We start from the raw sequence: 27,460 nt of genomic DNA, 5'->3' as shown, positions 1-27,460 counted from the left end.
TCTGTTCCGGCACGCCGCCGGAGCGGGGAAGTGCCCCCGGAAGGCTTCTCCATCGACACCGCTGCCATCTCCACCGCCATCTTCATCACCGCTGCTGCTCCCATGAGGAGGGAGTAGTTCTCCATCGAGGCTCGGGGCTGTACCGGTAGCTATGTGGTTCATCTCTCTCCTATGTACTTCAATACAATAATCTCATGAGCTGCCTTACATGATTGAGATTCATATGATGATGCTTGTAATCTAGATGTCATTATGCTAGTCAAGTGAGTTTTACTTATGTGATCTCCGGAGACTCCTTGTCCCACGTGTGTAAAGGTGACAGTGTGTGCACCGTGTGGGTCTCTTAGGCTATATTTCACAGAATACTTATTCACTGATGAATGGCATAGTGAGGTGCTTATTTATATCTCTTTATGATTGCAATGTGTTTGTATCACAATTTATCTATGTGCTACTCTAGCAATATTATTAAAGTAGTTCTATTCCTCCTGCACGATGTAATGGTGACAGTGTGTGCATCCGTGTTAGTACTTGGTTTATGCTATGATCATGATCTCTTGTAGATTATGAAGTTAACTATTGCTATGATAGTATTGATGTGATCTATGCCTCCTACATATGCATGAAGGTGACAGTGTGCATGCTATGTTAGTACTTGGTTTAGTCTTTTGATCTATCTTACACTATAAGGTTACTTAAATATGAACATTTAATTGTGGAGCTTGTTAACTCCGGCATTGAGGGTTCGTGTAATCCTACGCAATGTGTTCATCATCCAACAAGAGTGTAGAGTATGCATTTATCTATTCTGTTATGTGATCAATGTTGAGAGTGTCCACTAGTGAAAGTCTAATCCCTAGGCCTTGTTCCTAAATACTGCTATCGCTGCTTGTTTATCGTTTCTTTAACGTTACTATCGCTGCAATACTACCACCATCAACTACACGCCAGCAAGCTATTTTCTGGCACCGTTGCTACTGCTCATATATATTCATACCACCTGTATTTCACTATCTCTTCGCCGAACTAGTGCACCTATTAGGTGTGTTGGGGACACAAGAGACTTCTTGCTTTGTGGTTGCAGGGTTGCATGAGAGGGATATCTTTGACCTCTTCCTCCCTGAGTTCGATAAACCTTGGGTGATCCACTTAAGGGAAAACTTGCTGCTGTTCTACAAACCTCTGCTCTTGGAGGCCCAACACTGTCTACAGGAAAAGGAGGGGAAGTAGACATCACACAGCCGGGTGCGACCGCCTCTCCTTCCTCGATGCCTACTATGGGTATAATCAGATCAAGTTGAAGAAGGAAGATCAGGAGCTAACCGCGTTCATCACCCCACACGGCGTTTTCTGCTACAACGTCATGACCTTCGGGTTGAAAAATGCGGGAGCAACTTACCAACGTTGCGTGCAAGCTTGCCTCGGAGAGCAGATCGGGCGAAACATCGAAGTCTATATTGACGATATCGTGGTAAAAACGAAGCACACTGCCACCCTCATCGACGATTTGCGGGAGACCTTCGATAACCTAGACAGGTACAAGATCAAGTTGAATCCCAAAAAATGCTTCTTCGGAGTACCAGGGGGGCAAGTGCTAGGATACTTCATCTCGGCCAGGGGAATCGAAGCCAACCCTTTGAAAATCAAAGCTATTCTCGACATGGAGCCGCCAAAGAATCTGCATCAAGTGCAGCAGTTGGCAGGACGTTTAGCAGCGCTCAGCAGGTTCATCGCCAAGCTAGGAGAAAAAGCTTTGCCTTTCTACAATTTGATGTAAAAATCGGAAAAGTTCGAGTGGACAAAGGAGGCGTAGGAATCTTTCGACAACCTGAAGAGAATCTTGTCGACATCTCCAGTCCTTGTAACCCCCCGCGAGAAGGAAACGCTGCTCATGTACATAGCTGCGATAGCCCAAGTCTTCAGCAGCGTCTTGGTCGTCGAACGGGAAGAAGCAGGGAGAGTTCATGGCGTGCAGAGGCCCGTTTACTATCTCAGCGAAGTACTCACACCCGCAAGACAGAGATACCCTTATCATCAGAAGCTGGCATATGCAGTATGGAGGTCAGCCCGCAAGCTACGGCACTACTTCACAGAGCATCCGATTATCGTCGTGAGCGAAGCGCCGTTAAAAAATATAATGACCAATCCAGAGGCCACAGGTCGAGTGTCCCAATGGGCTATCGAGATAGCACCTCACGACATAACTTACGTTAACCGGACAGCTATAAAATCCCAAATCCTCCCAGACTTTGTGGCGGACTGGATTCAATCCCAGACACCAGCGGCACCCGACATGTCGGGATCGTGGATAATGTATTTCGACGGGTCGAAACGAAGCACAGGCGCAGTAGCAGGAGTGGTACTGATATCACCACAAGGAGATAAGATGAAGTATATACTACGTATGAACTTCTCTCTGCCGACAAACAATGAAGCAGAATACGAAGCACTGCTGCACGGAATGAAGATGGCAAAGGCGTGTGGGGCGACTCGCCTGGAAATCTACGGGGACTCGAACTTGGTAGTACAACAGTCGATGAATCTGTGCGACGCAGTTAGCGACAACATGATCGCCTATCGGCAGCTGTATCAGGATATGGAAGCCAAATTCGAGGGATGTGAGCTCAGACATATCGGCAGAGCCAGCAACGAGGAAGCCGACACCTTAGCAAACATCGGCTCCATGTGCTCTCCCATCCCAGACGGAGTGTTTTACGAGGTGATCACTCAGCGATCAATAAAAGAGAAGGCGCCAGCACCTCTAAAACCATCGACTGAGGAAGCAGAGGCAAACCCGCAGCAAGTTGCCGACGAAGCTCCAACTCTCCCAACCGAACAAGTCCTCCTCCTTGAGCCATTATGGACTAAACCGTTCCTGGCGTACCTAACAAAGCAGGAACTGCCGGCGGATCCAGTAGAAGCAAAACGAATCGTCAGGCGATCGAAGGCTTTCACCATACTAAACGGTGAACTCTACAAGCGCAGCATTTTCGGTATCCTCCAAAGGTGCATTGCCATCGACGACGGAAGAGCACTGCTGCGTGAGATACACGAGGGAACTTGCGGGCATCACGCGGGAAGTAGGGCTCTCGTAGCAAAAGCCTTCAGGGCAGGATTTTACTGGCCAACGGCGGCGTCGGATGCTCGAGATCTGGTCATGAAGTGCGACCCTTGCCAACGGTTTTCCCCAAAACCGCACGCCCCTGCAACAGACCTAATGACGATACCCTTGGCGTGGTCGTTCGCTCAATGGGGACTCGATCAAGTTGGACCACTACCGAGATCATCGCCTGGAGGACACACGTACTTATTAGTCGTAGTCGATAAATTCACAAAGTGGATCGAGGCAGTACCAGTACGAAACCAGATGGCAAAAACAGCAGTCCGATTCTTCAAGGAATTAACATGTCGATTCGGCGTGCCTCACAGTATCGTCACAGATAACGGGACTAACTTTGACTCCAAACAATTCCGAGAATTTTGTGACGACAGGGGAATAAAACTGAAATTCGCATCAGTAGCTCACCCGCAAACAAACGGTCAGGTGAAAAGGATCAACGGTCTCAAGAAGCGTCTTACAGGCGCAGAGGGAGCTTGGGTCGAAGAGTTACCATCAGTACTTTGGAGTTTGCGTACCACGCCTAACAGGTCGACGCAGTACACCCCATTCTTTCTGGTACATGGAGCCGAAGCAGTCCTGCCAGCTGATGTTCGATTCGAAGCACCTCGAGTGACGGCATACACAGAACACTCTTCCAACATCGCATTGCAAGATGCTGTAGACCTACTAGATGAAGCCCGAGACATTGCTTTAGCCAGAACCACGGTATATCAGCAGGCGCTGAGGAACTACCACAGTCGATGAATACGCAACCGGTGCTTTAGTGTTGGAGATATGGTACTTCGGCTGAAACAAAAAAGGCCCTCGAAACTCGAGTCTCCATGGGAAGGACCTTACATCGTCACCGAAGTGATACCAGGGGGAGCGTACAGGCTCAAAAATCCAACTTCGGGAAAAGATGTCGGAAATCCATGGAATATCGCACACCTGCGACGGTTCTATACATAGGACGCGATCGTTTTTTATTTAAATAGCCTTTAAAGTTGCTTTTCCTTATGAATAAAGTTTTAATCAGGTTTTCTGCCTCCTTTCTTCAATTTAGGCCCTACCACCTGAACAGGTCGACTGCGGCCCCTACCTTCGGCTCTTACTCCCATCGGGAGCGCTGGCCTAGAAAACACGCAGTGTCATTAATTAAATACTCCCAACGGGAGCTAAGATTAGTGACACACAAAAAGAAAACAACCAATCCAAGCCTCGAGAAAATACGCGAGTGCTGCAGTCGATGGTTACATTACCACAAAATAAGGCTCAAACCGGTGCACCGCGTGACGATGCCAAGCGTCTAATTCCCTCGACTAAGTCGACGGGTCTCGCTTTTACAAAACTTACACAAAGGCTTCGCAATAACATTGCATAATCCAACGAAGTCGTCGGGAGAGCAGGTTGAACTGATCACTCAGCCGCCCCCGACAAATAAAATATCAATCGAATTAAACATAGCGTGCAACGTACGCAATAAATTTATACAAAATAATCTTATGCAGGAAATAAGGCTATTGCATTCATAGTCGATCTCCCCGGTCCCAATGGGCCTTTAGATCCTTCTCAAGGCACGACTCCATCCGAGAAACAATGGTGTATGCAGGACCTCTAGCGGCATCATAATACTGGCCTAAGCTCCTCTCGGTGTTTGCTATGGCTCCCAAGTCTAGAGATGGATGACATGCCAATATTGAAGCAAAAGCAAGCTCCGCACCAGCCAGGAGTTCCTTCCGCACCAGCTGCCGAATCCTTTCGGGAGACTTGAATCGGGTGAACAAGGCAGATAAGGTTTCGGGTGCTTGGTCCAGAGGAAACAAGGTGTTCCAAACCATCGTGAGATGAGCGTGGTACTTATCAAAGTAATAATGCGCTTTCTCCACCCGATACTTGAACTTCGCCATGACAACAGCCTTCGGACGATGCAGCCACAAACCGTGATTCGGGTGCGCAACGTCAGTCATTGCCTCAACCTCTTCATGGATCTTCTTGTTCTCCTTAGTCACATCTGAAGCTACGACTGGAAAGGAATAAGGACCGGTTAAGGGAATATTCAAAACTATTGCAGAAAGAAGGGCATGGGTTAATACTTACAGCCCAAACTTTCGGTAGCAATATGGAGACCATCAAGAGTGTACTGTTCGATAGCTGTCGCTATCTCCCCCTTTTTCTTCACCAAGGCCGCCATCGCACGAAGAGAAGTGATATCTTTGTCTAAACTAGACACTTGGTCACGCAAGCGGCGAACGAGGCTTGACTCATCACTACTTGAAGGATTCAGAAAAAGCTCAGCACGCGAAGAAGACGGAGAAATCTGCAGTACAATCCTTAATTCAGACTAGTATCAAAGTAAAAATCCCATCGGGAGCATTGGGCATATGTGATACATTCAAAAGCATGTTCAAATTGGCAACAGAGCCGAAATAAAATTGGACTACGACGAAGTTACTGCTGATCTTATTTACAACAAGTCGAATGAAAAGTTCAAGGATTCGCTGATGACGAGCCAGGGGCAGATTCGGGAGCAGGCTTGGCTTGAGCTTCGTCCACCAGCTTCAGAAGTCGGTTGGCACAAGTAACTGCCAATCGTTTGTAAGGTTCAAGGTCGACTAAGTGATTGTCGTTATCGACAGGCAACACCTTGGACAACTCCTCCAAGTCTGACCCCATCCCATGGCCCATGAGCAATTGGAAAGTAAGAACCGCCCCAAATAAACGGCTACGGCGTTTCAATACCTCCACAGGCTCGGAAGGGTCAACAAGGAAAGAAGCCGCCATCTCGTCGAGAGTCTTGTCCTCCGTCATCTTCGGGAAGATCATCGAGTATAACCTCGACAGCGCTCCTTTGACCTTTTTCAAAAGACCAAGTACTTGGACATTAGACTCGGCAGCAAGTGACAAGGCGTCGGCTGTAGAGTCCTCCCGAAGCTGATGATGTCGGGTGACGGTCAAGTCGGCAGCGTCTGAAAAGAAGACAGATCAATAATCAATGATAGAAACACCAAGACGGAAAACGGTGAACTATGAATTTTACCTAACAAATCCCTGATAGACTCGCGAAGAGCGCCTTCCTTCCTGTCGATCGCGGCCGCCGCTGCGCGCTTTGCATCTTGCTCATCCTTCAGTCGCTGCTTCAGCTTCCTCACTTCCTCCTTCAGCAAGATGTTCTCGTTCTTCGCGTCAGTGGCAAGCCTGTTGGCCTCAAGCACCTGATCAGCCGAAGATCTGATAGTCTTTCGAAGTTGGGAGTTTTCGGTTTCTAGTCGGGTGAACTCTTCGGCGAACTCCTCCACAGCATCGACTGTGGCGTAAATTGGCTGTAGCGAAATAAGATCATAAGGATTCAGTCGATATAAAGAAAAACTCGGCAAAATGGAGCAGGTTGAATACTTACATGGTCACGACCAGCCGATGAAGTAGGAACGTCGCCAGGAGGAATAACCGTTGACACTGGAACCTTCTCTACAACCGTTCGCGAGGGGGGCGTCGATTTCGCGGGAGAGGGATTGGATTCCTTGGCCGATGCAGCTCTCTCGGAAACAAATTTGGCCCTCTTTGCAAGAGGGACTTCATCATCATCATCATCAGAGCTACTTAAAAACAGTGCACACTTAGCATGCAAGATGATGGGAAATAAATCGAGAAAGGGGTGTAAGACACTCACGGGTCAAGGTCATCTTCGCCTGCAAAGAAGCTTGCTGAACTCTTCATGACGGGAGGTGGCGCGGCAGTTTCATCGGCATCATTATCTCCTCCGCTGGGACTTGATTCAGCCGTAGTGATAAATTCATCATGCACCTGCTTTCGACGCCTACTTCTGATGTAGGCATCGTCTTCAGCAGCCTCTTCCTCTTGGACATCGCTATCCTCAAGGGCGTGTGGGGCCTCCTCAGTTCCGTCAGAATCCTCGTCGTCATCCTCTAGTACCACACCGCTTTCGGGTGTAGGAGGATAACATCGGGCAGCAGCAAGCGCCTGCCGAAGGAAAAGAAGTTTGTGAGACACGACGGATAAAAAAATAATAACAGCAGAAGAAAAGAAACAAGACAAAGGATTACCTCGGTTGGAGGATGATCAGAATCATAAGGAGAACGAGCCGATGTCAGGACGATGTTGTCCCTCATACTAAGGCACGTTAAGCGGCGGACTTCGTCCCGGAGGTCTTCAGCCGAAAGTTTGGCAGAGCTAACTCTGGACTCATCCTCCTTGCCGTGTAAAGCCACAGCTGGTGGGGGCGAGACATTAACGGTTGCACTCGACATTGGAGGAACACTGAGACAACCTCAGTACCGCACATTGTCAGGCCTCCCGTGTTTTTTAGAATGACTATTTGGTCGAACAGCCTGTCGGCTGTCAGTCTCTCTTCGGGAGAAAGAATGTTTTGCCAAGATTTCTTCGGCTTAGCTATCAGCTTATCTTCAAAGGGAGGAAGGTTTAAGCGTCGCCCAGGCACCGACGGGTCTCGCAGGTAAAACCACTTGTTGCGCCAGCCTTGGACGGACTCCTTCATTGGATAATCGAAGTAGTCGACTTCCTTCTTAACAACAAAGCCAACGCCACCAACGACGGGGGGCCGTTGCTGTCATTATGGTGCTTCACGTAGAAGATCTTCCTCCAGAGACCCCAGTGGGGGTCAATGCCAAGGCTTTGCAGACAGTGATGAAGATAGAGAGGTGGAGGATGGAGTTTGGGGTCAGCTGCCAGAGCTGAATCCCGTAGAAGAAAAGAAGAGAACGAAGGAATTCGTGCGCTGGAAGAGAAAGGCCACGAAACAAAAAAGCAGTGAACATGACGGTGAAGCCCTTTGGGGGCTTTGGGCGAGAGACTGCACCTGGAAGGCGAATATCGTCCTCAGACGCGGAGATGAATCCGAGGGCCCGCAGTTTGTTGATGTCGCGATTGGAAATGGCGGAGGCGCTCCAATCACGGCTAACTCTGGCCGCGTCTGAAGCACTAGCTCCCTTCTTTTTACCCATGGCGCTTGAAAGCTTCTGGGGGGAAGGATGCAGGAAGAAGGAGAGGATGCGCGAAGGAGATGAGCAGTAGGAGGTGTAAAAAAAGTAAAAATGAAGAAGCCTTCTATTTATACTATAAGGATTAACATGAGATCGTGGCCATAACTCCGTGGGCGTCGTGGGAGGTGGAGCGAATCTAGCTGTACACGTGGCGCTTGAAAACAGGATGGAACCGGCGGCCCATTATTCCCACGTCGCGCGAAAATCGAGGAAACGCCTCGGTCGCTGCGCGTGCACTGGTCAAAACCTAAAAACTACCTACGCAGAACTAGGGTGGGCCCGGGGGGTCAAGTCTTGTCAATCAGGTCACAACAACGGCGTGTCATCAGTGACGTCATGGGCACTGTTGATTACATACGAAGAGATAAGAAAGTGTCGGGTGATCAACTTGAGCCTACGCACGGATTGCGAGCATCCGCACCTAGGCTCGGGGGCTACTCCCATCGGGAGCGCTGGCGCGCACCCGATAGAATAAAGACTCGAAGGGAAAACGTGACTCGAGTCTGCACCTGGACGTAAGCGCCCGCGCTCAGACTCGGGGGCTACTCCCATCGGGAGCGCTGAACGCGCACCCGATAAAACTTTTTTCGCACTCCAGGATCATGCCCAGGGACTTGATTCTGTGTAGGGTAACGTTGTTTTGCCATCGGCAGTTAACCAACAAAAGTTGGGCACGTTATTCATTATCCCTTGCATAAAGAAAATGTATCGGATGATCTACAAAGACTTGCAGGAAAAACTTCGGCAGAAGAAGATGTTCGAGTAGTACAACTTGAGTCTACGCACGGATCGCAAACATCCGTACCTAGACTCGGGGGCTACTCCCATCGGGAGCGCTAACGCGCACCCGATAGAAGATAGAAGACAGAAGAAAGGCAAGGATGATCAAGGAGAAGAACTTCGGAAGAAGGCATGCTTTAGTCTCTACCCGAACTACGTTCGGCTAGACACTCGGGGGCTACTGACGTGGGCATTACCCTTCGGGTAACCAATGTTGCTCTACCCTACACGGTCCAACTGGAGGCCCATGAAGGTACCCGATGGCAAGATGGGCTACTAGGGCGGTGCGGCGGAAGATTACTTGGAGAACAAAGCACGGAAGAAGCCGAACAAGGAAAGATTGGAGATAGATCTACTGTAAACCTACTCGTACTCGATTAGACCTCTCGGGACCTGGCCACCTATATAAAGGCCAGGAGAGGGGCTATTGAGGGACACAATCAACCTTAGCAATATTAGCCAGCAGAAGCTTAGAACTAGGTTACCCTAGCAACTAGCATCTCGATGAGATTACAGCCGAACTATTCGGCACCCCATTGTAACCTGTTTTCATCATAATCAAGAACAGACAGGCAGGACGTAAGGGTTTTACCTCATCGAGGGCCCCGAACCTGGGTAAATCGCTCTCCCCGCTTGTCTGTGAACCGATGTCTCGTGTCAGCTTGCAGGATTCCATCAACCCTAAGCCCCTATCGGAGGGCATTGCCGAGGAGCACCCTCGACAAACATTTTTTGGGATTCAACTTGATTTTATACTTGTCTAAGTTGTCGAAAGTTTCCCGCAAATCATCGACGAGAGTGGCAGTGTGCGTCTTCACCACGATATCGTCGATGTAGACTTCGATGTTCCTCCCGATCTGCTCTCCAAGGCAAGCCTGCATGCAACGTTGATAAGTTGCTCCTGCGTTTTTCAATCCGAAGGTCATGACATTGTAACAGAAAACGCCGTGTGGGGTGATGAACGCGGTTAGCTCCTGATCTTCTTTCTTCAGCTTGATCTGATTGTATCCGGAGTACGCATCAAGGAAGGAGAGGCGATCACATCCGGCTGTGGAGTCGACTATCTGATCAATACGAGGCAGCGGGAAGTGGTCCTTCGGACAGTGTTTGTTGAGGCTGGTGTAATCGATACACATACGCAGAGCGGTGGTGTCCTTTTTGGGCACCATGACAGGGTTGGACACCCACTCAGATTCCTTGAGCTCTCGGATGAATCCCGCTTTATGGAGTCGATTGACTTCCTCGCCAATTGCTCTCCTCTTAGGTTCGGAAAATCGGTGCATTGACTGCTGCACTGGTTTGGCTGTCGGGTCAACATTAAGGGCGTGCTCAGCGAGTTCCCTGGGGATACCTGGCATGTCGGATGGTTCCCATGCAAATATCTCCCAGCGCTCACGGAGGAACTCGATGAGCGCGCCTTCCTATGCGACCGTAAGGTCAGCCGACATATTGACCGTTTTCTTCGGGTCAGTGGGATGCACCTGCAGCTTCTTGGCTTCCTTTGTAGCATCGAATTCATCGGATCTTACGTTTCGATTGTCGGCTGGTGGTTGCGTATGGTCTGTGGCAGCGTCAATTGCATTGAGTTCTTCCTTGGCACCGAACTTCGAGGCGATCTTCTGGAACTCCCTATCGCAAGTGTCTGATCGAGCAAAGCTCCCATGAACGGTTATTGGGGTCCCGTTGTTGCCTGGCATCTTCAGTTTTAGGTACGCATAATGAGGTACGGCCATGAATTTGGCAAACGCGGGCCTGCCGAGGATGGCGTGATATTGAGACTCCCAGTCGACTACTTCGAACTCGATCTTCTCCTTCCTGAAATTGTTGGGAGTACCAAAGACTACATCCAATGATGTTTTACCAAGAGAATAAGCGGGTCGAGTCGGTATGATGCCATGGAACCCTGTGTCAGATTCTCTTAGCATGTCGACTGTTAAACCCATTGCTCTCATTGTGTTGGCGAATAGCAGGTTCAAGCCACTTCCTCCATCCATGAATACTTTGCTTATATTGTACCCTCCAATCTGCGCCTCAAGGACAAGGGCTGCGTGACCTGGTCTAGGGACGGCTTTCGGGTGATCTGTCCTGTCGAAGGAGATGCTTTGCTCCGACCAGTCGATGAATTTGGGTGTATCAACCATAGCCACTTCTGCATACTTCACTTCTCGTGAGAATTTCTTGATTTTCCTTTTTGAAAAGCTGGTTTTATGGATCATGTTGACCTGTCCGCGTGGCTCTGGGAATGCTTCGGCTGGTACATACTCGTCTCTTTCCATTGGTTCGTACGGCTCTGGTACATACGGTTCTGGCGGATGGCCGTAAGATCTTGCCCTCTTCTCCATCATGTGAACTCTTGATATGGCTTCGGCTCTAAGATCATCACAGAACTGTCGAATCTCCAGGAAGTGTCGGCAGTTCCTTAGTAGGTGACTGGATTTCTCTCGACCATCCTTCGGATCAATGTAGGAGTGGAGGTAACATGGTGCCTCGAGTTGCTCTATAGCCGATAAACACGGCGAACGGGTGCGGCCGTGGATAGGTTGCATGTCCTGCTGCCTTCGTTCGGACTGGCGAGGGTCAGTCGCTGTGCGTTGTTCCTCTCCATGGTGCGAATCCCTTCGTCTTTTCCTTCGTCCCGTTGCGAGGTCGAAACTTCCTCGGCGGCCTCCCTGCGCGTTTCTGGGCGGGATTTCCAAGGTTGCTGTTGGATCGTTACCTGTCGAGACTGAGGCCCTTGAGCCAGATGTCCCTGCCCTAGGGAGGCGAAGAAAGCCTCCGGAGTCGATGATGAAGTGAACGCCTCCGAAAGTTGTGGTCATGTCGTTGCGCGTCTCTGCAGAGACCGAGTGCGGCGGCTCGAGGCGTGGGATGAACTCAAAGGATCCGCAGCGGATCGGGTCGTTTGGATCTGGTGGCGTTGGTGACTCGAGTACGAACGCCGCAGATGTGACTGGTATTGCCGATGTCCGGCCCTGTGCCGACAGGGTTCCCACAGACGGCGCCAATTGTCGAGGGTGCTCCTCGGCAATGCCCTCCGATAGGGGCTTAGGGTTGATGGATTCCTTCAAGCTGACACGAGACATCGGTTCACAGACAAGCGGGGAGAGCGATTTACCCAGGTTCGGGGCCCTCGATGAGGTAAAACCCTTATGTCCTGCCTGTCTGTTCTTGATTATGATGATAATGGGTTACAATGGGGTGCCGAATAGTTCGGCTGTAATCTCGTCGAGATGGCTAAGTACTAGGGTAACCTAGCTCTAAGCTTCTGTTGGCTAAGATCGCTAAGATTGGTTGTGTCCCTCGACAGCCCCTCTCCTGGCCTTTATATGGGAGGCCAGGTCTCAAGAGGTCTAATCGAGTACGACTAGGTTTACAGTAGATCTATCTCTAGACTTTCCTTGTTCGGCTCCTTCCGCGTCTTGTACTTCAAGGAATCTTCCGTGGCACCGTCCTAGTGGCCCATCTTGCCATCGAGTGCCTTCATGGGCCTCCAACTAGGAAATACAGGATAGGGCAACATTGGTTACCCGAAGGGTAATGCCCACGTCATTATGCGTTCTGATCGCGGAGGCGAATATCTGAGTTATGAGTTTGGCATGCATTAAAGAAATGCGGAATACTTTCACAGTTGACACCGCCGGGAACACCACAGCGCAATGGTGTGTCCGAACGTCGTAATCGAACTCTCTTAGATATGGTTCGTTCTATGATGTCTCTTACTGATTTGCCGTTATAGTTTTGGGGTTATGCATTAGAGACAGCTGCATTCACTTTAAATAGGGCACCATCTAAATCCATTGCAACGACACCGTATGAATTATGGTTTAATAAGAAACCTAAGCTATCGTTCCTTAAAGTTTGGGGTTGCGAAGCCTATGTAAAAAAGTAGAACTCGACGAGGTTACTGAACCTTCTCTCGTTGATCAGAGTAGCGCAGTGCCGGAAGATGTTCCTGTGCCGCCTGCACCGGTAACAGAGGAAGCTAATGATAATGATCATGAAACTTCGAACGAGGTAGCTACTGAACCTCGCAGATCGACAAGGGAACGTACCACTTCTGACTGGTATGATCCTTGTCTAAATGTCATGATTGTGGACAACAATGATGAGGACCCTGCGTCGTATGAAGAAGCAATGATGTGCCCAGATTCCAACAAATGGCAAGAAGCCATGAAATCCGAAATGGGATCCATGTATGATAACAAAGTTTGTACTTTGGTAGACTTACCTGATAGCAGAAAGGCTGTTGAGAATAAATGCATCTTCAAGAGAAAAACAGATGCTGATGGTAATATTACTGTCTATAAAGCTCGACTTGTCGCAAAGGGTTTCCGACAAATTCAAGGTGTTGACTACGATGAGACTTTCTCACCTGTAGCGAAGCTAAAGTCTGTGAGGATTTTGTTAGCAATAGCTGCATTTTTCGATTATGAGATTTAGCAGATGGATGTCAAAACGGCGTTCCTTAATGGTGACATTGAGGAAGAGTTGTATATGGTACAGCCCAAAGGTTTTGTCGATCCTAAAAATGCTGACAAGGTATGCAAACTTCAGCGTTCCATTTATGGACTGAACCAAGCGTCCAAGAGTTGCAACCGACGCTTTGATAAGGTGATCAAAGACTTCGGGTTTATACAGTGTCATGGAGAGGCCTGTATTTACAAGAAAGTGAGTGGGAGCTCTGTAGCATTCCTGATATTATATGTAGATGGCATATTATTGATTGGGAATGATATAGAACTATTAAGCAGTGTAAAAGGTTATTTGAATAAGTGTTTTTCAATGAAGGACCTTGGTGAAGCAGCGTACATTTTAGGCATCAAGATTTATAGAGATAGATCAAGACGCCTAATAGGGTTTTCACAGAGTACATACCTGGACAAGATTCTAAAGAAGTTTAGAATGTATGAAAGTAAGAAAGGATTCTTACCGATGTTGCCAGGTAAGGTCTTGAGTAAGATTCAAGGTCCGGCTACGGCAGAAGAAAGAGAAAGGATGAATCAGATCCCCTATGCCTCGGCAGTAGGCTCTATCGTGTATGCCATGCTGTGTACTAGATCGGATATAGCACATGTTGTTAGTTTGACTAGCAGATATCAAAGTGATCCAGGAACGGAACACTGGACAGCGGTCAAGAATATCCTGAAGTACTTGAAAAGAACTAAGGATATGTTTCTTTGTTATGGAGGTGACCAAGAGCTCGTTGTAACCAATTACACCGATGCAAGTTGGAATACTGATCCTGATGACTCTAAGTCTCAGTCTGGGTACGTGTTTATATTGAATGGTGCTGCAGTAAGCTGGTGCAGCTCCAAGCAGTGCACGGTGGCGAAGTCTTCAACAGAATCGGAATACATAGCGGCTTCGGAGGCTTCATCGGAAGCGGTATGGATGAAGAGGTTCATTGTTGAGCTTGGTGTGGTTCCTAGTGCATTGGACCCACTAGTCATTTATTGTGACAACATGGGTGCCATCGCCAATGCACAAGAACCAAGGTCAGACAAGAAGCTGAAGCATATCAAGTTGCGCTTTCATTCGATTCGCGAGTACATCGAAGATGGAGAAGTAAAGATTTGCTAAGTACACACTGATCTGAATGTAGCAGATCCGTTGACTAAAGCTCTCCCTAGGGCAAAGCATGACCAACACCAGAATGCCATGGGTGTTAGGTACCTTACAATGTAATCTAGATTATTGACTCTAGTGCAAGCGGGAGACTGTTGGAGATATGCCCAAGAGGCAATAATAAAGTGGTTATTATATATCTTTGTGTTTATGATAAATGTTTATATGCCATGCTATAATTGTATTAACCGAAACATTGATACATGTGTGTTATGTAAACAACAAGGAGTCCCTAGTAAGCCTCTTGTATAACTAGCTTGTTGATTAATAGATGATCATAGTTTCGTGATCATGAACATTGGATGTTATTAATAACAAGGTTATGTCATTATGTGAATGATGTAATGGACACACCCAATTAAGCGTAGCATAAGATCATGTCATTAAGTTCATTTGCTATAAGCTTTCGATACATAGTTACCTAGTCCTTTCGACCATGAGATCATGTAAATCACTTATGCCGGAAGGGTACTTTGATTACATCAAACGCCACTGCGTAAATGGGTGGTTATAAAGGTGGGATTAGGTATCCGGAAAGTATGAGTTCAGGCATATGGATAAACAGTGGGATTTATCCATCCCGATGACGGATAGATATACTTTGGGCCCTCTCGGTGGAATGTCGTCTAATTAGTTTGCAAACATATGAATGGTTCATAAGAGACCACATACCACGGTACGAGTAAAGAGTACTTGTCAGGAGACGAGGTTGAACGAGGTATAGAGATACCGATGATCAAACCTCGGACAAGTAAAATATCGCGTGACAAAGAGAATCGGTATCGTATGTAAATGGTTCATTCGATCACTAAGTCATCGTTGAATATGTGGGAGCCATTATGGATCTCCAGATTCCGCTATTGGTTATTGGTCGGAGAGAAGTCTCAACCATGTCTGCATAGTTCGCGAACCGTAGGGTGACACACTTAAGGTTTGATGTCGTTTAAGTAGATAAGGAATATGGAATGGAGTTCAAAGTTTTGTTCGGAGTCTCGGATGGGATCCAGGACATCACGAGGAGTTCCGGAATGGTCCGGAGAATAAGATTCATATATAGGAAGTCATTTTATAAGTTTGAAAATGATCCGGTGCATTTATGGAAGGTTCTAGAAGGTTCTAGAAAAGTCCGGAAGAAATCACTATGGAAGGCGGTGTCCCGGAGGGACTCCACTAGCATGGCCGGCCAACCCTAATGGGAGGAGTCCCAGGTGGACTCCACCTAAAGGTGGCCGGCCACCCCCCCCCCCCCCCCCTCAAGGAAAGGTGGGAGTCCCACCTTGAGTAGGACTTCCCCCTTGAGTAGGTTTCCCACCTATGGCAAGTTTTGTTGTTGGGGTCTTATTCGAAGACTTGGACTACAACTCTTGGGGGCTTCCACCTATATAATGAGGAGCATAGGGGAGGGGCCGACCACACCAAAGCCTCCTAGGCCGCAGCCCCCAAGTGGTCGGCGCCCTAGACCCCCCTCTCCCCAAACCCTAGCGCCCCTCCTCCACATATCTCTCCCGCAGCGCATAGGCAAAGCCCTGCCGGAGATCTCCACCACCACCGCCACCACGCCGTCGTGCTGCCGGGATTCCGAGGAGGATCTACTACTTCCGCTGCCCGCTGGAATGGGGAGGAGGATGTCGTCTTCATCAACACCGAACGTGTGACCGAGTACGGAGGTGCTGCCCGATTGTGGCACCGTCAAGATCTTCTACGCGCTTTTGCAAGCGGCAAGTGATCGACTACATCCACCCCGAGATCTAATCTCGTTAAGCTTTGCGATCTTTGAGGGTTAGTCTCTTCATCTCCTCGTTGCTACCGTCTACTAGATTAGATCTTGGCTTGTGTTTTCGTTCTTGCGGTAGGAAATTTTTTTGTTTTCTATGCTACGAATCCTATCAGAGCTATCATGATCTTGCTAGGATTCGACAGTTCCGGCTGGTACTGCCATGGTGTTGTCAAGGGTTTGGTCTTGTAGCAGGGGTTAGTCCAATGATCTGCTTGTGTGATTTAGGACGCACTTGTCCGGTTGCTACCATTGCCATGAACTGCTTGGTTGATTTAGGATGAACTTGTCTGGTTGCTACCGTTGCCATGACCTGCTTGGTTGATTTAGGATGAACTTGTCTGGTTGCTACCGTTGCCAGGACCTGCTTGGTTGATTTAGGATGAACTTGTCCGGTTGCTAACGTTGCCATGAACTGCTTGTCTGATTTAGGATGTACATTGATGTGTGTAGGACTCCTTCTGCGATGAGTTTAGCCAGGCGCTTGTCTGCGTTGGGGATTCACAGATCCCTTCCCAAGTTCCCGATTCGCAGCCCACGTTCAAGTCCAAGGTCACCCCTCTGCCCGTGTCTGACCTGGTGGCTCAGGTAGCCGCAGAGGTGGCTGCTAGGTTGGCCAGCACTAAGAAGAACAAGAACCGGAGGGAAGTGGAGAAGGCCCTGAAGTCCGGGCAGGAAAGGAATGCCACCATGAAATGGCTTCCTTTCATGTCCAGCTTCGTGTTGGAGAAGATGTGTGGCTTGATCCAGAGCGGGGTGCGTACTGACAAAGGCTTCAAGGAAGTCCATCTGAATTCCGTGGCTAAGGGCCTAGCTGAGCACTGTGGTGTCTCCGTCTGCTCCACTCAGGTGTACAACCACCTGAGGAAGTGGAGGCAGAGGTGGCTCACCATTAGGAGGCTCCGCGTTCTAAGCGGTGCTCAATGGTGCGAGGACACCAAGTCCATCGTCCTTGAGGGTGAGCACTACTGCGGGCATGTCACGGTGAGCACCTCAATAATTCTGTCCTCCTCACTAACTTTTGTGATCAGCCACGAGCACAACTAACATCATTGTCCCTTCGTATCGTAGGATCACCGAAAGGACGCGGAGTTCCTCAATGTGACCATCGCCAACTACGACGAGATGCACACCATCTTCTCCTTCGGCCTCGCCACCGGCAAGTACGCCATGGGATCCAGTGAGCCCCTGGGCTCTGCTGCCCCTGCACCTGAGGATGCTGATACCCAGGAGTCCGATACGGTGAACCCGATGCTGACAAGCCAGCCGACGCGCCTGAGAAGCCGACCGCCGGCAAGAGAAAGAGAGGTGCCTTCGCGGACGACGAGCTGGTGGCCTTCACCAGGATGACTGTTGCTGTGAAGGAGGTCGCACAGGCCATCAGGACGAACAAGCCCACAGACATGCACCCTGACCTGTACAATGCGGTCATGGACATGATTGGCTTCGCCGAGGATGATCTGATGGCCGCCCTCGGCCACCTCGTTGACCACAAGGCCCAAAGATCCAGCTTCGTCGGCATGATCCAGCCACACTGTGTCCTCTGGCTGAGGAACTACCTTGGCAAGTACCACGACAAGGTGTAGTGGTGCCCTTGAGGGGGTGGTTCAGGGATGTATGCATGGAGATGGTGATGATGATGATGATGATGATGTATATTCTGGCAGTAGCTAGGATGAAAACATTTGGCCCCCTTTTTGTAAGTATGATGAGGTGGTATATACTAACCCCTCAGGTCACGGTGAACTTTGCGTTGTTCTGTTGAGAGCACCCACTTTTGTTGTGGTGGTATGACGACACCACGGTAGTGTAGGATAAACTTTTGATTGGCTTTTGGAATGATATGCATGCCCCTGTTAGTTTCAGATTTGATGTCAACACTTATCTTATTCTATTGCTCATTTCTGCATTACTTCATTGTTGTGATTGCTAGCTTCTTCTTATGCCATTCTAGTGTGGTATGTGGTGTTTCGCGGGCGGGTTCGAGGAATCTACAGTTCATGGAGAGTCTGTTAAGATCAGGTCAATGGCTACTCCAACAACAGCTACCGAGGATATGCAACATTGGAGGAGGCACAGCAAGAGTACCTCACCTACCTGGAAGAGGAGCTCCTGAAAGACCAGGCCATCGATGATGCAGTGACATTAGCACAACTGTCATCGGAGGAAGTACATGCTCTACAAGGAGCACCACCGGAGGTACATCCCAGCTGGGTCAAAGATTACATCACGCCTTCCTCATCGTGGTCATCGTGAGGATCGTGTTCTTCTAAATGGTGTATGATCGTATGTAATATGCCATGGCATGGTAATCTCACCCTATTTGAATTGTGGTAAGGATATGAAACTGTGATTTGAGCAACCAAACAGCTGATTCCTGTTTTCCTCCGTGCAAGATGGGTTGAAAACGGACAACAAAACGATGGGGCCTGGCTTCTTTCTCCAGCACGCAAAAGGCCACACAGACTACCAAACGACCCGTCGAAAGTGGCCCATGGCCCGTTCTCAACCCGCAATGCCTCCCATCTCACTGCGCCAGATGTGCATGAATCCGGCCCAGAGAACCAAAGGCGCCCATAGTTGCAGACTTGCAGTTGCATGCATTCCACCTTCTAGTCCCAGTGCCAAGAGACGTAGTAGGATAAAGACAACAAGTCATGGCATGCGTCTATAGCAGTATAGCCTTTGCTGTCGATTGAGACGAAGAAAAGGAGATAAGCAAGCTAGGACTCGCTGGTACCGCCAGCTCTGGTGGGTGTGGGTCCGTGCCGGCTTGGATCAAGAGAAGAAACCAAACACGACTAGGTTCGTTCGATCGAACGGACGAACGAACGGCTTTGCCTTGCCTATCTATAGAAATCGACCGATGAAAGCGAAACGAGTGTGGTGGCAACCCCTTCTCCGAGAAAATTTTGTGAAGGGAGCGAGAGGAAAAGAGTTGTGGTTCAATGCGGCACCATGCATGCAAATGGGTAAGGATCGGGAGACGTGACGAAGCGGCCACGCGGCAGGTGCGACACTCAAAAAAAAAGGCAAAATCTTTGCTTCATACATTAATTAGGTGTATAAAGAGAAAATATATTTATTTTCAGGAGAAAATCATACGAAAATCTTCAACAACATAACAGGTCAAGCCCACATAAACCGCGCGCCCACTCACAGCCAAGGCTAACAAAGACCCCGAACAACAAGCCGTACCCACTCTAGCCAACATAAAAAAAAAAACAGGGTGATACAAACCGAACTTCAAACACAAAAATCCAACACCGCACCGACAAAGACATGCCATGACATTGGAGGCGTCCATCAATCAACTACGGATCTAGGGTAGGTAGCAGCGAAAGTGGCGAGAAAATCACAAATCTCTTTGTCGATGATGCCACGCCATGACAGGACTCTACTCTTGTGCATTTACTTGTTACAGACTCGATCCTCCATTCTAATCGGACTGCTCTCTTTCCTTCCTTTACTTGTTATAGTACTCCATCCCTACCAATGAATACATTTTTTTCAAAGCTAAACTATATCAAGTTTAACCAAACTTTTAGAAAAGACTATTAAGAACTATGATATTACATTGATATTATATGCAAATATATTTCATGATGTATCTAGTGAAGTTAATTTTAGATTGTATATGTTAATGATTTTTTTCTAAAAACTTGGTCAAAATTTACATAATTGGACTTTTCTAAAACAAATATAAGCATTATTCACTGGAACGGGGATAGTAATTAATAACGTGGAGGGAAAATCTCATAAGCATGTAGAATTGGTGCCAAACATGACGCACAAACCAGCCAGGACAGGCTGACTTCAAAATGTAGTATCTGTCTCACCATTTTAAAGAAGACACTGATAAATAATCTAAAAAAAACTCTCTGTTACGGGTTACGTTCTGTCACGCCTCCAACACCCCAAGGCCGCTGCCTCGGGGCCAACGGACACGAAGCGGACAACAACGCTGTTGGGTGCATGCAAGGGGTAAGGATTAGAGCATCCCAGCTGTAACCCTCAAACGTGCCAGACACAGTGATCAGTGATCGGGGGCAGCCAACACGCGTTGCCGCTTTGGCGTCCCCAAAAAGGCTATTAGTGATTGAGTAAAACGGCTCAAATTGAACATAAATTTGATATTTCCTTCAAATTTTGTTATATATTATAAAGTTTAATGAAAAATGACTGAATTTGAACTAAAACTAAACTATCCTACTTGTCGTCGTTCTTGCCCTTCTTCTGCTCCTCCCGCGCCCGCCTCTCTACTTGGTCTGCAGATGCACGCTGCCTAGCCTCCCGCATCTGCTAGTATTGGATCACCGCCGGTGAGGGCGGTACCTCCCTAGGGCGATGTCCTATCACCATCGCCCGCCTCAGGCGGAACTCTTCATTCTAGGCCACCCTCGTTGCTTCACGGGCGGCAGTGGGCACAATAATCCTCTGCCCTTAGGCCACCAAGATGAGGCGCCCAGACTCCTCCATCGGCACGCTCTGGCGTGATATCTAGATGACGCGCTCCAGGAGGACCTCGGCGGGGGGGGGGGGGGGGGGCACGGGCGACGTTCATGTTCTACCTCGTCGTACGGTAGGAGTCGAGGATGGCTGCCTGCTCTAGGTCGGCCGGCTGCGTCCCTTCGCTCCACTCATCCCCTCCTCCTCCTCCTCCTCCTCCTCCTCTGTCGCCTCGTGTGCCGCATTGGCCATGAATTTTTTGTCGAACGCCGTGAACTCTGACATGTCTTCCTCATCTAGCATGGGCCCTGGGTTGTGCTACCGGCTCGGCGGCGGTAAACACGCTAGTTTGCGGCCGTTGTGGCCCAACATGGAGTACGTCGAGGAGAGGCAGCAAGGCATTGCGGCTTCGAGGCTTTGGATAGGAGGCTAGAGGTGGCGAGTAAGGTGGTGAGGGCGACAGAGGCCGAGCTTTATATCCGGAGACGACGCGGGAAACTTAGGCGCAACGTGGTGTAGAAAGGACGGGAAGGGTGTGGCGCCAACACATCTAGAAGGCGTTGCGCCGACGAGACATCTCGCCTACTTCTGTCTATGACAGGCGTGGCCCGTCTGAGAGCCACGTCGCCAACGGCTCACGTCTAGCGTGTCCAGCCCGTTTCCTATGCGTCGGGACGGCCTTTGGACACCTGCCAACCTATTGGGCCATGCCGTACACTATACCAGTGCAAGGCCGCGACTGGGTGTCGTTTTTTTGTTCCGCGCGCCCCAAATCCATTTGAAGGTTGGTTTGAGGGACGTGGCCCCATGCTCTTAGAAGCTGTGATGAGCGGCCACGTGGCGGTGCCATAAGGACTTCCTCGTTCCGGGGAGATGCCGTGCCATGGCAGGCCTGGCTGGTGTGCTTTTGTCACTGTCCAACAAGACCCGTGCAGCACCGGGCCGTCTTGTCAATGACCAAGCCATCGCATCCACGTCCGCGCGCGGTCACTAGTCACTACTGGTTTGTCTCGATCCATGAAAAGGTCGCCTGCTGCTAGCTCCCACGGCTCCCCTCCCCTGTAACATTGCACAGTCCCCATCGTAATCGAACATTGCCAAAACATCTTTGCACCAATGCACGGGTTGTGCCATTACACGGCTAGAATCCAGCACGGCAAATCGATCGAGCACTTGCCAATTTCCCCACGACTTTATATAGAAGTCTCGCGCGCGCGTCTTTTCATTACGAACGAGATTACAAACTTGCCAATTTTCTCGTCCACGTTTTGCCTCCAAGGTTTCCAAAGCTCTTCCAGACTCAGCCGCGCGCGACGCGAGGTAGACGAAGCGATCTAGCTGCGGGCCGCGAGTGCTCGCGTGCATGGCCGTGCTGTCGTCTGCGAGGCGCGTGCTTCCATGGGCCTGCAACGGCCAGGCCGCCTTCGCGAGGGTCAGCGGAGGCGCGCTCGGAACGGTGCGTGTACGCGCGCGCGCGCTTTGCGTGGCTACGGTTCAGATCCCCCCTCTCCCTCTCTTCTCTCCGCATGATCGAATCGAGCCTGCCAGTGCTTTTTATTCGCTTCCTTCTCCGTTGAGAAGAAAGCTCTTTTTTCGCCTCTCATTTTCCCATGTCCAAGATCATTTGCGTCCCTGCCTCGATGAGGATGATTGGAACTCACTGTAGGCGCCTTCTCGACGTGCAGGGCAGATCAGGCGGCGGCTCTCTTCTCCAGTCCCGGTGGCAGTCCTCGCTGCCGCAGCTGGACCCCGTCGACAGGTGAGGCCACATGCATGCATGCAGATTCGCACATCGACGCCGTCTCTCTGTATCTGCCCTCTGCTTCCAGTTCCCCATTGCTTCACTCTGTGAACGTCTCTGCGCGTGGCTGCCTGCAGGTCTGACGAGGAGAACAGTGGCGGCGACATCGACTGGGACAACCTGGGCTTCGGCCTCACCCCGACCGACTACATGTACGTGATGCGGTGCCCGCAGGCCGACGGCAGCTTCTCCCGCGGCGAGCTCAGCCGCTACGGCAACGTCGAGCTCAGCCCCTCCTCCGGCGTCCTCAACTACGGCCAGGGCCTCTTCGAGGGCCTCAAGGCGTACCGGAGGGCGGACGGCGCCGGGTACATGCTGTTCCGCCCGGAGGAGAACGCGCGGCGGATGCAGGCCGGGGCGGAGCGCATGTGCATGCCGGCGCCGTCCGTGGAGCAGTTCGTGCACGCCGTCAAGCAGACCGTGCTCGCCAACACGCGCTGGGTACGTGACGTGCCTAACCTCTTACCTCTAAGCTCTCCCGTGGCCACTCCACGCGCGCCCACCGTCGATCTAACGGCTGACGTACGTACGGTTTTTGCTGATCTTTTCTCTGTAACCACCGCTTCGAGTTTCAGGTGCCACCGCAGGGGAAGGGGGCGCTGTACATCAGGCCGCTGCTCATCGGCAGCGGAGCCATCCTTGGACTGGCGCCGGCTCCCGAGTACACCTTCATGATCTACGCCTCGCCTGTAGGAACCTACTTCAAGGTCAGTAACGACAGTCTGTGAACTCACACTGGATTCTTTTAGAGCAGCTCCAACGCTCTAGGTTGGACCGTAGCATCTTAAATTATAGACCTTGGAAGTTGCATAATCCGCAGAAAAATTCTGAGTAAGTTCAAAATCTTAACGGTGAGGTGATTGATTTCAGGAAGGCATGTCGGCGATACACCTGCTCGTGGAGGAGGAGTTCCACCGCGCGATGCCGGGCGGGACCGGCGGGGTCAAGACCATCACCAACTACGCGCCCGTAAGAGGATACCTGCATCCGCCATTTCTTCAGGCAAATTTGTAGCGAATGTGACACTACTGACGGACTCGTGTTTGATCAAATTCAGGTGCTCAAGGCGCAGATGGACGCCAAGAGCAAGGGCTTCGCGGACGTGCTGTACCTGGACTCTGTGCACAAGCGGTACGTGGAGGAGGCCTCCTCCTGCAACCTCTTCGTCCTCAAGGGCGACATCGTCGCCACGCCGGCCACCGCCGGCACCATCCTGCCGGGGATCACGCGCAGGAGCATCATCGAACTCGCCAGGGACTGCGGCTACCAGGTCAAATTAACCACCTGTTCTGCCGTCAGCTGTAACCGATACCTCAAGTTAACTCAGCTATGATCTGTGTTCTGAATCGAGCAGGTCGAGGAGCGCCTCGTCTCCATCGACGATCTGGTCGGCGCGGACGAAGTGTTCTGCACGGGAACAGCCGTCGGCGTCACGCCGGTGTCGACCGTCACCTACCAAGGGACAAGGTAAAATCGCGATCACACGCACTTCTTCAGCTGGCTGAATAATTCATTCGTGCTAGTACAAAGATGCTTCTTCAGTTCACTGCTGAGATCTGAACTGATTATGTGTCCCTGCAGGTACGAATTCAGGACCGGTGAAGACACCTTGTCCCGGAAGCTGTACGACACTCTGACATCGATCCAGATGGGGCTGGCGGAGGACAAGAAAGGATGGACGGTAGCGATAGATTAGTTATTATTGGGGCGCATGCAACATGCAGTACGTGCCAGGAACATTCAGTATTCTTATGTTTTGCCACTGTAAATAATAATCGTCATGGTATCTCTTGTTAGTCGTCAGCAAGTTCGAAATTGGGCACTGAAAGAAGCCAATGGCAGCTTATTGATTTAGTCATCAGCAGGTTCAGAATTGCGCACAGAAAGAAGCTAATGTTATCTTGTTGAGTTATTGGGCAGTTTGCAAAAATGACGGCATAGATCTGTTCTACAACTACAAGGCGGCCTCAGTTATCATCGTGGACCAAAAACGGCGACGTTTTGTAAAAGACACCAAGCTAAAGACATTGCTCCATCCACCTTTGCTCTTGCAAAAGACACCAACTCCTTTGCGCATCTGGCCATCTCCCAAGTAGCATGGTTTAAAAGCATGTCCAGCGGGCCGAGCTAAGTGTATGTTTGGATCGGACCGTGGACACCAAGATTGTTCATCTTGGCTGGTATGTTTGTTTGCGTCGGGATAGCCCCATCGGCCCACGAAAACTCGGAAGTACGCCCGAGCTAGGGTGCTCTTTATATCTGTTACACATCAGGCCATTGGCTTCTTTTGGCTGACGTCATATCCATGGTGGTATAATCTTCAGTAAATGCATGTGCCAATACAGAGCAAGGACAAGCCAACCACCTTGATCGTATGCATCGAAGCCCAATCGATCGAAACGGGAACAGTACGACGCGGTACCCAGCTGTCGTTTAGGCGGTTTGCTTTCTCCATCCTGTACCAGCACTTTTGATCCCACTGCATATGCTGCTGACATTTGAAAATACATTTTGAAATGTTTAAAAAATTGGACAAACATTTTGCGCATACATGTCGATATTTTAGGTGTACGCTCATTTTCAATGAAAACCAACATTTTTGTGTCATGTGTAAAAATGATAAAGAAATGTCTCACATCATTTACAGCGGGCCGACGCAAAACAAACACCCAAATTGACTGCGTCTTTTTGCGTCGGCCCACGGACACCATACAAATCGTGGTGATCGTTTGCGGCGGGGTATCCTAGCGGCGCATACACATTTTTCCCGCTGACACCATCAATCTAGGTAATGGAGATTTTACATTTCGAGGCTTGCCGCTGGCGATTACCGCTTCCCGCACGAGGGAGGTGGTTCCCCGCGCGGCCAATAGATTGCCAGCGGAGGCGTAAGCTTGCAGCGATGCGCTCTCCATCAGACGGGTGTACTTGTGCTCCGAACTAGACGCAGTCGCGCGGAGGGGACCTGAGCACTCGCGGGTCGACCGGGAGAAACGCGAGCTGGAGGAGGCCATCGCCACGAGGTACGAATGGGTGGCGGCATCGGCTAGGTACAAGGCCCGCTACCACGCTGACCTGCAAGCGGCAGAGGCGCTGGTACGCATGCCGGTGGAGGGGGCAGCGGAGGCAGCTGCCATGAGAGTCCACTTGGACTCCTCTTTGGCTGAGCCCGTCAAACGCCGCAGGCGAAGAGGCCGTTCGCCGGCGGGCGCGGCGCAAGGAGTTCATCTCCCGGATGCGCTCCGACAAAGGCACCGGCCCCTCAGGACACTCCAGCAGTAGGTTGTGCGACTACAAGTAATCCCGACCATAGTAGGCCGCGTGACGGCGAGTAGCTAAGGCCGTCGTAGTTTTAGGTTAACTAGACCAACATTTACAAGCACAATTTTATGAGTTTTGACCAAAAAAAAGTAGCACTTTCGTGGAAATCATGTTCATGCACATAAAATTTTGATGATTTCAAAACTTCAAAAAAAAATCTTAAATTTCAAAAAACCTTGGCTCCATAGTACTGCACCCCGACTCAAAACCTAAAAGAGAGCACAAGCTTGATGAGACCGATTTTAGAAAAAAAATCAAATTCTTATTTTTTTTAAATAGAAAACTGTGCAAACACAACTACATATAGATATGTACCTTGGGTGTAAACATATAGAGTTCCAAAGAATTATGATTTCATCCTTGACATGAATAGAAAAGATAAATGCAAATAGAAAAAATTAATTTTCAAATGCATACTTAGATGCACATTTTTTGAATTTTGATAAGAAGTTGCACTTTTGTAAAAATTATCTCTACACATATTTTTGAAACTTGAAAATAGAACTATTCAAAGTTCGAAATATTGGCTCGATGTCCTTGCATTTCGACTCAAACATTTGAAAAGAGTACCCATGATACATGGAACCTGGTTTTCAAAATTTGTGAAAAAAGTATACTAGTATAAACTACTGTATGTCATGTATGTATATGTATAGACTTTGAAAGAATTGTGTTTTCATTCGTGACTTGAACAAAAATTGAAAAATGTCAAGACAAAAAATAATCTTGAAATGCCTACTTAGAGGCACAGCTTTTGGATTTTTTGTGTGGACCAAAATAACGCGTATTCTTAAGCATAAAATTGCACTTTTTTGGAAGAAATCATCATCTTAGTGTATACAACAACAACAACAAAAAATCCTGTATTCCCAAACAAATTAGGGTAAGCTAGAGGTGAAACCCATAAAATCTCGTAACCAACTTATGATTCTGGCACATGGATAGCAAGCTTCGACGCGGCTCTTTCCATGGCTTGTTCTTTGGTGATACTTCAGTCCTTCAGATCTCTCTTTACGGACTCCTCTTATGTAAAGTTTGGTCTACCCCGTCCTCTCTTGACATTATCAGCATGGTTTAGTCGTCCACTATGCACCGGAGCTTCTGGAGGCATGCGCTGAAGATGCTCAAACCATCTTAGACGATGTTGGACAAGCTTCTCTGCAATCGGTGCTACCCCAACTCTATCTCGTATTTTATCATTCCGGACTCGGTCCTTCCTCGTGTGGCCACACATCCATCTCAACATATGCATCTCCGCCACACCTAACTATTGAACATGCCGCCTTTTAGTCGGCCAACACTCAGCGCCATTCAACATTGCGGGTCGAACCAGCGTCCTATAGAACTTGCCTTTTAGCTTTTGTGGCACTCTCTTATCACAAAGAATGTCAGAAGCTTGACGCCACTTCATCCATCCAGCTTTGATCCGGTGGTTCACATCTTCATCAATATCTCCATCCTTGTGCGGGATTGACCCTAAGTATCGAAAGATGTCCTTCTGAGGCACCACCTGCCCATCCAGGCTAACCTTCTCCTCCTCCTCGTGCCTAGTAGTACTAAAACCGCACATCATGTACTCGGCTCATTGCCTT

The 27,460-nt window shown here is 49.4% G+C and overlaps 1 protein-coding gene across 2 annotated transcripts; it reads left to right on the top strand.

Annotated features, from left to right (window-relative positions):
• The first annotated feature begins 21,960 nt into the window (after positions 1–21,960).
• On the top strand, positions 21,961–24,459 carry LOC127296318 (branched-chain-amino-acid aminotransferase 2, chloroplastic). Of its 2 annotated transcripts, none has more exons than XM_051326367.2 (8): positions 21,961–22,202; positions 22,432–22,505; positions 22,625–22,988; positions 23,123–23,254; positions 23,418–23,516; positions 23,605–23,817; positions 23,902–24,014; positions 24,129–24,459. In XM_051326367.2, the coding sequence occupies exons 1-8, from the start codon at positions 22,110–22,112 to the stop codon at positions 24,241–24,243; spliced, it is 1,203 nt and encodes a 400-aa protein (XP_051182327.1). In that variant the 5' UTR covers positions 21,961–22,109; the 3' UTR covers positions 24,244–24,459. The 2 variants fall into 2 exon arrangements, with proteins under 2 accessions (XP_051182327.1, XP_051182326.1); XM_051326366.2 differs by having other exon boundaries at positions 21,961–22,238.
• The last annotated feature ends 3,001 nt before the right edge of the window (positions 24,460–27,460 follow it).

Source organism: Lolium perenne, chromosome 4 (assembly GCF_019359855.2).
Source record: "Lolium perenne isolate Kyuss_39 chromosome 4, Kyuss_2.0, whole genome shotgun sequence".
In the NCBI taxonomy this organism is placed as follows: domain Eukaryota; kingdom Viridiplantae; phylum Streptophyta; class Magnoliopsida; order Poales; family Poaceae; genus Lolium; species Lolium perenne.
This window is presented reverse-complemented; position numbering and strand designations above follow the sequence as displayed.